We start from the raw sequence: 10,322 nt of genomic DNA, 5'->3' as shown, positions 1-10,322 counted from the left end.
TAAAAAAAAAAAAAAAAAAAACAGAATTTAAAGGACTAGGTTTTAGAGATTACTTTTGGAAACTGAATTTAGTTCTGAGCTTCCTACCAGCCAATAAACAAAGAGAAATGGGTTTGGCTATATCTGTTGTCATCATTGGATGAAAGAAAGCTTCCATGTTGAGGAACCTATGACTCAAACTCTAGCTGGCCTTTTTCCGTGGAGAGGAATGGAGCTCTGGTGAAGGCCCTGACCTGGGAATTGGAAACTCTGGATCCTTCTTAGCTTCTGCCTCTCCCCTGTCTCATCAGAATAATGGGGGGATCATTTCCTCCTCAGAGTCTGCCCTTCGGAGGAGCAACTGCACACCTTCTCAGCCCTCATTCCATTCCCTTCCCCAAGTCCCCCCCTTGTCCTCTGCTAGATGAGGGGTCAGATAGGGAGCCTTTGGGAATCCACATCTGAGTCAGGAATGCAGCTTGCTGAGGAATGGAGGGGGGTTTCGGCCTCCCCTGGAGGGCAGGGGCCCCAGCAGCCCACCCTGGCGGCTGGTGTCTGTTCCAGGTGGACAGGTTCCTGTATCACATGCGGCTCTCCGATGACACCCTTTTGGACATCATGAGGCGGTTCCAGGCTGAGATGGAGAAGGGTCTGGCAAAGGACACAAACCCCACGGCCGCAGTGAAGATGCTACCCACCTTCGTCAGGGCCATTCCCGACGGCTCAGGTGAGTGAGCCAGGCTCCCTGGCTCCTCTTGGCTGATGTGTGTTTAAAGTACCTCAGGTTTGCCCCTGGACCTTGGCTTCTGTCTCTAGCCCTCTCTGTGCCATCCCTCCCTCATGCCCCTCTGTGCTCCAGTCCTGCTGAACCCCTCTTGGAGCTCCGGGCACCTTGGCTTCTCTGCCCGTCGTGGCCTCACACGTCTGCTCCCTCTCCTCCCGGAGCATCTCCGTGTTCTTCCCTGGTGAGTATCAACGTGGCTTTTCCACCTCAGTGTAGAGGTCCCTGCCTCCATCTAGGAAGTATCCCCATGCTGGGCTGGGTGCTTGTCAGGGCATTTGTCACTCTGCTGTGTCCCCACTGAGTCTCTACCAAATTAACCCTTCCATGGGTCCGAGATCTCACTCACTGCAGTGTTCCCAGCACCGGATGTAGCGCTGGGTGCACGCCAGGCCCTGACACCATCGAATGAATAATAAATGGTGCTCACTCCTAGGTATCTAGGTTCTAGGATACAGAGTGTGAGTCATGGAAGCAAGCATGATGTAGTGGAAATCATACTCAATGATAATTCAACAAACCTGGGTCTGAGGCCCAGCTCCGTCACTCTGTGACCCAACGCCAGTGTTTAGCTTCAGTTTCCCCATCTGTAGAATGAGAGTTGGCCCATGTATCTGTTTCCTACGGCTGCTGTGTTGTATCACCACAAACACAGCGGCTGAAAACAATACGAATCTATTCTCCGACAGTTCTGGTGGACGGAAGTTTGAAACGGGTCTCACTGTGCTAAAATTCAGGTGTCGGCATGGCTGCGTTCCTTCTGGAAGCTCCAGGGGAGAATCTGTTTCCCTGGCTTTTCCAATTTCGAGAGGCCACCTGCACCCTTGAGGCATGCCCCTTTCTGTTCTCAAAGCCGGCAGTATAGCCTCTTCAGGTCCCTCTCTGACCTGACCTTGTGCCTCTCTTCATTTAAAGATCCTGTGATCACATTAGTCATGCATAGATAATTAGATAATCCAGGATAATCTCCCAGCTTCAAGGTCAGCTGATGAACAATTTTGATCTCATCTGCAAACTTAATTCCCCTTTGCCTTGCACCCTCACATATTCACAGGATCTGGGGATTAGGATGTGGGAGTCTTATTTTGCCTGCAACGGCCTAGAACTCTCTAGAGAGGATCTATTAGGTCCCATCTAACTCTTCCATTCTTAGCCTCTGGATGAAGCCATAAGAGAGAAAAGGGCTGCTATAGGCCGGCACAGTGGCTCACGTCTGTAATCTCAGCACTTTGGGAGGCCGAGGAGGGCAGATCACTTGAGGTCAGAAGTTCGAGACTAGACTTGCCAACGTGATGAAATCCCACCTCTACTAAAAATACAAAAATTAGCCAGGCGTGGTGGCACGCACCTGCAATCCAAGCTACTACGAAGGCTGAGGCAGGAGAATCGCTGGAACCGGGGAGGTGGAAGTTGCACTGAGCTGAGTTCGCGCCACTGCACTCCAGCCTGGGCAACAGAGCAAGACTTCCTTTCAAAAAAAAAAAAAAAGAGAGAGAGGGAAAAGAAAAAACAGGAAAGAAAAAGGAGGGAAAAAGGCTGTCATTTACTAAGCAACCACTGTGGTCATGGGGTGCTAGGGACTCACTGAGCCACATATTTCCTGTGACAAACCCTGTGGTGTGGCTGTTGTCACCAAGTCAGACAGAACCACCAAGGACCAAGGGGTTTCTCCCAGGTCAGGGTCCCGGTGCTCAAACCAAGCTGTGAAGGAGCCTTGGGGCTCTTGAGGGAGCAGGGACTGAGGTTTGGGAGCTCGCAGGGGGCTTTGATGGGATTAGCCGGGTTTCGGCCCTCTCTGGAGCAATGCCTGAACCGAGGTGGGCTCTGCTGGCTGTGAGGACCTGGGATACTGCACCGAAAGGCCCTGTGCCCTCACTTGCGGGTAGGTGCTTGCGGTGGACAGTGAGCCGCCCTAGAGAGATGTGAGCTTTGGAGACAGACAACCCTACTTTGAAACCTTGGCCCTGTCCCTGACACAGCCTGACGAGAGTGCTGGGACGGGTCGTTGACAGGGCATCAAGTGCCCTTGGGAGGAAGCACCTGTGTCATGTGGGCGGGCCAGCATGGGGAGCACCAGGACCAAGTCCACCTGGCTTCCTGGACTGCGGCCCCTCCTCCAGATACAGACAAGGTGTGTCCCCAGAAGCAAGGGAAGGTGGCCTTTGATGGTCTGGAGGCTCCTAAGTTAAGTTCAGAAGTGAACCTGACTAAGTCATAGAAACTCCTCCTTAGCTGGGAAGAGCCCAGCTCCCCATCCCCGGCTCCGCAGAGCCTCTCACCACACTAAGCATCTCACCAGTGATTCTGTTGTGGTGACATCCGCGGTCCCAGAGTCCCTAATAAACCAGGTGCTCTTGGTAAATCCCAGCACCACACATGATTGTCAGCATTCAATGAGATTACGTGGATGGCGTGCTTTAAAATCTCGAAAATCTTGTCCAAAGTCCTCCATAGTGCTTGTGAGCTGGTGGTATGATTTCACGATTACCAACAAAAAACAAACAAAACTCTCCTAATTCCTTATGGCATCCGTTTCAGACATGTATGTCGTTTCCAGAGAAGTCCTGAGTTTGCCTACTCCCATCAGAACCTACCTGTGAGGGAGTTACCTGTTTGAGTTACCTCCCAGCCTTTTGAAGTAAAGCGGGGTGGGCTGTGGTAGTCTGTTCTGACTTAGGATCAAGCGCCTTGAAAGTGCTGTGTTGACACTGGAGCCTTCTCTGCCAGTCTTGGAAGGGACATGGGAAGCATGAGGGTGATGGTGATTCTTTGGCCTGATCCCTGCTGGCTCTGTTCCAGGCCTTAGCCTCCAGTCAGCCTCCAAGGCCAATTAGGCTTTGGGGGTGAGCCTGGGAGCCCCAAGGTCGTCAGTCCGGGAGCCCTGAAGTCCTCAGCCCTGGGCCGGGGACAAGTCCTGGGGTCTCATACCAGGACAGGGTCCCATTCGTTCCTGAGTAGAGGATTCACCTGGAGTGTGTCCTAATACATACTTACCCAGCCTCTCCCTGGGGACTCTGAATCTCCAGGAATCTCCCCATTCAGCCACTGTGTGCCTTTGGGAGACTCTGCACTGGGGAACGGGCGGGGGTGAAGGCACAAGCCCCAGGAGTGACTTAGGACAAGGAAACCCTTGGTGTCTTAGGCAGGTCATGGAGGATCCTCTGCAGCAGGCGGATTGGCCAAAGGAGTCTACCCCGCTTAGGACACTGTTTTCATTTCCTTTCTTTTTAGAAACAAGGTCTCCCTCTGTTGCTCAACCTGGAGTGCAGTGGAGCCATCATAGGTCACTGCAGCCTTGACCTCCTTAGGCTCAAGCGATCCTCCTGCTTCAGCCCCCCAAGTAGCTGGAACTACAGGTGCATGCCACTGCACCCAGCTGATTTTTTGTCTCTTGTTTTGTAGAGACAGGGTTTTACTATGTTCACCAGGTTGGTCTTGAACTCTTGGCCTCAAGGGATTCTCCTTCCTGGGCCACCCAAAGTGCTGGGATTACAGTGCCCAGCTGGGGCTGTTTTCTTGATGTCTGTAAAGACCCTGTGGCCCCACAGGCCACTGTATCCTGGGCAGGCCCTCCCTCCCCCAGGGTCCACTGGGTCCTGTTTTCTAGGATCAGAGACACAGAAGGGATCACACCATGTGGCTTCCATGAAATGGTACCTCGAGCCACTGGTGGAGTGAGGTGTTTGATAGCAGTCATGGTGCGGGTCCTGGGAGGGGGGATTTCCTGCACCAACTCTGGCCAGGTCTCAACAGATTCCCCTCCCGTCCAATGGCAGCACAGCAGCCCCTTCTTTTGTTAAACCCTCAGCAGTCTATTCTGGTTGGTGTCAGAGGCATTTGTCCCCAAAATCTCAATTAGATCTTGGCACTCCCTTGCTTAAAATCTTTCTGTGGCTCCCTCTCACCTTCCAGATAAAGCCCAAGCTCCTTGGGGTGGGATATCTTTTCCAAATCCTTCCAAATTTAACCTGAGACCATCTTCCAACCTCATTTCTGTGACAGCTGCCCTCCTTCGGCAAAAGCACACTCACTCCCATCGGATGCTGTCTCATTCCTTTGCCCGGGGTTCCTCTCCCTATGACCCCCATGCCCCTCAGCCTGACACCTGCTCACCCTTCAGCACTCAGTTCTGTGTCCCCTCCCTGGAAAGCCAGTTGCCTTTGATTCCCAGCTTTGATCTGGATATCTCTCCCTATGCCTCTCACAATCTGAGCACTGGTCCTACCATATGGAAATGGCTGGTTTATGTGCCTGTATTTTGGATCAGTTTCCCAGGAGGCACACTATCCTTCATCTGTGCATCCCTAGCACCTGACACATGTTACTTGGCACAGAGTAGATGCTCAGTAAATGTGTGGACATGGATTGTGTGATCTGCCCACTTCCTACACAGCAAGACAGCGTCTGGGAGAACCCTCTTGCCTGGTGCATAATAAGTGCTAATGAAAGGTGGCCGGGCGCGGTGGCTCAAGCCTGTAATCCCAGCACTTTGGGAGGCCGAGGCGGGTGGATCATGAGGTCAAGAGATCGAGACCATCCTGGTCAACATGGTGAAACTCCGTCCCTACTAAAAATACAAAAAATTAGCTGGGCATGGTGGTACGTGCCTGTAATCCCAGCTACTCAGGAGGCTGAGGCAGGAGAATTGCCTGAACCCAGGAGGCAGAGGTTGCGGTGAGCCGAGATCGTGCCATTGCACTCCAACCTGGGTAACAAGAGCAAAACTCCGTCTCAAAAAAAAAAAAAAAAAAAAAAAAAAAAAAAAAAAAAAAAAGAAAGTTGCATGGGATTAACTCCCTGAATTCCCTTACCAAATACTAAACGGCTCCATCAGCTGCTCTGCGGCTGATCTGGGAAGGTAGGAAACTCCAAATATCTCCAAAAAACGAAGATTGAGCTGGCCGCACTTGTACTACTGTAACTATGGTCTGTCGACCAGCAACAGCAGCAGCATCACCGTGTTGGCCAGGCTGCTCTTGAACTCCTGACCCCAGATGATCCTCCCGCCTCGGCCTCCCAAAGTGCTGGGATTACCGGCAGGAGCCACTGCACCTGGCCTAATTTTTATATTTTTAGTAGAGACAGGGTTTTGCCATGTTGGCCAGGATGGTCTTGAACACCTGATCCCAGGTGATCTGCCCACCTTGGCCTCCCAAAATGCTGGGATTACAGGTGTGAGCCACCGCGCCTGGCCCCCACCTTTTAATTAATAGCATCTTTCTTGGGCTGAGTTGGGTTGTGTTCCAATTTCTCCTTTTGGAGTGGCTCTGGCCTAAAAAATTCAGCATCCTGGGCACCTCAAGGGCCGTTGTTTGGCCCCTGTCTCCTCTATCCTCCAGGAGTGCTTTCCCTCTGCCCACTGAATCATCAGCTGCAAGAGGCTGGCTGCTCCTCCCTGCACACCGTCTTCCCCCTCATGCCTTTATCCGAGTTTCCCCAGGCTGGGAGTACCAGCTCTGTCTTCTAGGCGATGGCATCCCAGGATGGGGTCCACCCTCAAGGCCACCTCTCATACCACCTGCAAGGAGTGTGCTCACATTGTCCTTCTCCCGATGAAATGCGCATTCCCACAGCAGGAGCCAGCGGGTTGGGTTCAGGCTGCAGAGTCGGGCAGACTTAGTTCATATCTCAGCTCTGCGCCTTATCTCAAGGGCCCTGAGAAATGGCCATAGTCCTCAGCCTTGGCAAATGGGCATAATGATTTCTAGTGGTTGTAAGATTTGATGACATTGATTTATGTCCAGCCTCTAATGCAGAGCTTGCCATATCTGTAGTAGACCCTCAATACATGGAAACTGAATTTGTTTCTTAATAGAAAAGGGGGAGTTCCTTTCCTTGGATCTTGGAGGGTCCAAGTTTCGAGTGCTGAAGGTTCAAGTCGCTGAAGAGGGGAAGCGGCGCGTGCAGATGGAGAGTCAGTTCTACCCAATGCCCAGTGAAGTCATCCGTGGGAATGGCACAGAGGTACTGGGCAGGTGGCTCCCACAAAGGCAGGGAAGGCGGTGGCATCTGTGTGTGGAAAACCACACCTTAGCCCATGTCCTTTGCTTTCTCCTCTCTGCAGCTGTTTGAATATGTAGCTGACTGTCTGGCAGATTTCATGAAGACCAAAGATTTAAAGCATAAGAAATTGCCCCTTGGCTTAACTTTTTCTTTCCCCTGCCGACAGACGAAATTGGAAGAGGTAAGGCCAGAGCCCGCGGAGGGAAGTGGCTGTGCAGGAATCGGGGCTTGGGGAATGCGGGCCTGGGCGGGAGTCAGCCTGCGAGCAGGAGAGAACGGCAGGAGTTTCTTGTGTTTCTTTTTGTTAATGATGAGGTGGCAGTGTGAGGCAGAGAGCTGGTTAACGCAGTGGCCTTGATTTTACGATTCATGTGGGCACAGCTCCAGGGAGTGGAATGCTTTTCAGCAGTTCTCAAACCTTGGTGTGTGGAATTCCCTGGAGAGCTTGTTTTAAGCACAGATTGCTGGGCCCGCCAGAATCAGTGGTTCTGCAAGGAGGCCCTAAATTTTCCCAGGAGATGTGCTCAGGCTTGCACTTAAAACCACTGACATAGCCAACTAGAAGAAGCTTGGGAAGGCTGGGAAGTCTCTCCCTGTAGTGAGCCCTTGGAAGGACAATTAAAGTGGGGCCACCGGAGTGAGAATGTCCTGGAGCAGACACAGAGCGTGGGAGTCATAGTCTCGGCTGTGCTAACAGCCAGGCCGGGGTTCCTGGTAACTCATCTCTGTGCATCTCAGTTTTCTTTTTTCTTTTTTTTTGAGGCGGAGTCTTGCTCTGTCGCCAGGCTGGAGTGCAGTGGCCTGATCTCCGTTCACTGCAACCTCCGCCTCCCAGGTTCAAGTGATTCTCCTGCCTCAGCCTCCTGAGTAGCTGGGACTACAGGTGCGTGCCACCATACCCAGCTATTTTTTTTTTTTCCTTTTTGTATTTTAGTAGAGACAGGGTTTCACCATGTTGGCCAGGATGATCTTGATCTCCTGACCTCGTGATCTGCCCGCCTGGGCCTCCCAGACTGCTGGGATTACAGGCGTGAGCCACTGCGCCCAGCTGGCGGGTCTCAGTTTTCATTGTTTTCATTCTGTAAGCAGGAGGAAGCTAACACGATCTTGTGTGAATAAAGACAGGAAATAAGGGGGCATTCTGGGGCTGGGTTGGGGTATTTACTGTCTCCCTGGGCCACTCCTATCTGGGAGTGGGGCCCCTGATCAATCTCCTACTGCCCCTTCCGGTCATGATGCCCAGTTGACAGTCACATGGTCCTCCTTGGGATGTGCTTGATATTGTTGGTTTGAGTCACTTATTGGTGTGGGATAGTGAAAGGAATGAGCTTTCATGTTCCACACACACGGCTTTGAATCATGGTTCAGGACAAATTGTGTCCCCTTAGACCAGTTCCTTAATTTCATGAGACTCTCGTTTTCTCTTTGAAAATGTTTTATTTATTTTTATTTTTTTCTTTGTAGAGGTGAGGTCTCACTATATTGCCCAGGCTGGTCTCAAACTCCTGGGGATAAGTGATCTGCCTCCGCCTCCCAAAGGGTTGGTATTACAGGTGTGAGCCACTGTGCCCAGCCTTGCTTTCTCATTTGTAAAGCAAGGATAATATCTGCTCAAGGCCGGGCGTGGTGGCTCATGCCTGTAATCCTAGATTTTGGGAGGCTGAGGGTGGATCACCTGAGGTCCAGAGTTCAAGACCAGCCTGACCAACATGGAGAAACCCCATCTCTACTAAAAATACAAAATTAGCTGGGCATGGTGGTGCATGCCTGTAATCCCAACTAATTGGGAGGCTGAGGCAGGAGAATTGCTTGAGCCCTGGAGGCAGAGGTTGCAGTGAGCTGAGATTGTGCCATTGTACTCCAGCCTGGGTAACAAGAGCGAAACTCTGTCTCCAAAAAAAAGTAATAATAATAATATCTGCTTGTTGGGCTGAGGTGAAGCTTAGGCAAAGCATTTGTAAAGCGCCCAATACTGTTCTTGGTCCATACACAGTAGCTGCTAGGCTGTGATTGATGACTGTCCCTGGATTACTTGTCTCTTTGCGCTTTTGTACCTTATCTCTAAATTTGACAGAGGTTTTTGGAGGGCACAGATCTTCCCACCAAGGTCTCCCACAGTGTGTATTTAATAGGTGCTTGATAGCTATCTCACAGATGAAAGGTGTCAATCATTTATTTGATTCCATTACGGGAGTTTGCCTTCCTCTACACAGGGGACAGGCTGAGTTTTATTTTTTCGTTTTTTTTAATAAAGAAAGCATTGAGAAAACTTATATAAAGAAGGTTCCAGGGGCCTGGCATGGTGGCTTATGCCTATAATCCCAGCAGTCTGGGAGGCTGAGGTGGGAGAATTGCTTGAGCCCAAGATGTCCAGCCACAAAGCGAGACTCCATCTCTACACTTGGAAGTTAGACTTCATCTCTAAAACAAGCACCTGGGTGCAGTGGCTTATGCCTGTAATCCCAGCACTTTGGGAGGCTAAGGCGGGCGGATCACCTCACATCAGGAGTTCAAGACCAGCCTGGCCAACATGCTGAAACCCTGTTTCTATTAAAAATACAAAAACAGCTGGGCATGGTGGCGCACACCTGTAAACCCAGCTACTTGGGAAGCTGAGGCAGGAGAATCTCTTGAACCCAGGAGGTGGAGGTTGTGGTGAGCTGAGATCATGCCGCTACACTCCAGTCTGGGCGACAGCATGAGACTCTGTCTGAAAAACAAACAAACAAGGCCGGGCGCAGTGGCTTATGCCTGTAATCCCAGCACTTTGGGAGGCCAAAGCGGGCAGATCACCTGAGGTCGGGAGTTTGAGACCAGCCTGACCAACGTGGAGAAACCCCGTCTCTACTAAAAATAACAAAAATTAGCTGGGCATGGTGATGCATGCCTGTAATCCCAGCTACTCGGGAGGCTGAGGCAGGAGAATCACTTGAATCCGAGAGTCAGAGGTTGTGGTGAGCCGAGTTCGCTTCATTGCCCTCCAGCCTGGGTAACAAGAGCGAAACTCCGTCTCAAAACAAACAAACAAACAAACAAAAAACAAGCAAACAAAAGAAAAAGTTTCCAGGGAGTGTTTTGGTGAGACCAAGTGGAGCTGGCTGGCAGAGAGAGGTCCCAGGAGAGAGTAGATGTGTGTGTCAGGGAGTTGGGCCACACACATGCTTTCCTGATAGCTTGGCGGTGGAGGGGGTGAATGTATGGTTTATCCATCCAGGATTTTGTCAGTTATCTATGTGGAATACCCACCAGTGTTTTTCTCAATAATAACAATGATAGAAGAACATACCTCAGGTTTTGACATTGTGCCTCGAACTGTGACAAATACTGTATGTGTATTATCTTGTTAAATTCCCCCCAAAATTCTATGACATTGATAGGTTTATCTTCATTCTATATTTGAGAAAAACTGCAGCTCTGTGAAGTTAAGAGACTTGCACAAGGTCATACAACCAAGAATAGCCCAGCCCAAGCTCATAAGCTCCCAACCGCAGTGACTTTCCAGAAAGACACCACTTTAGAACCTTGTTTAAAATGTCAGGAGGTACCTGAAGGTATTTGG

At 50.9% G+C, this 10,322-nt stretch overlaps 1 protein-coding gene across 2 annotated transcripts in view; it reads left to right on the top strand.

The window, feature by feature from the left end:
• Positions 1-10,322, top strand: part of HKDC1 (hexokinase domain containing 1) — a 58,566-nt gene that overhangs the window by 5,932 nt on the left and 42,312 nt on the right. For both annotated transcript variants that reach the window (XM_017548924.2, XM_017548923.2), the window contains exons 2-4: positions 544-706; positions 6,576-6,724; positions 6,825-6,944. In XM_017548924.2, the coding sequence (XP_017404413.1) occupies positions 544-706; positions 6,576-6,724; positions 6,825-6,944 (432 nt within the window). The remainder of the gene's footprint in view (positions 1-543; positions 707-6,575; positions 6,725-6,824; positions 6,945-10,322) is intronic.

This window comes from Cebus imitator, unplaced genomic scaffold (assembly GCF_001604975.1).
Source record: "Cebus imitator isolate Cc_AM_T3 unplaced genomic scaffold, Cebus_imitator-1.0 Scaffold215, whole genome shotgun sequence".
Classification (NCBI taxonomy): domain Eukaryota; kingdom Metazoa; phylum Chordata; class Mammalia; order Primates; family Cebidae; genus Cebus; species Cebus imitator.
This window is presented reverse-complemented; position numbering and strand designations above follow the sequence as displayed.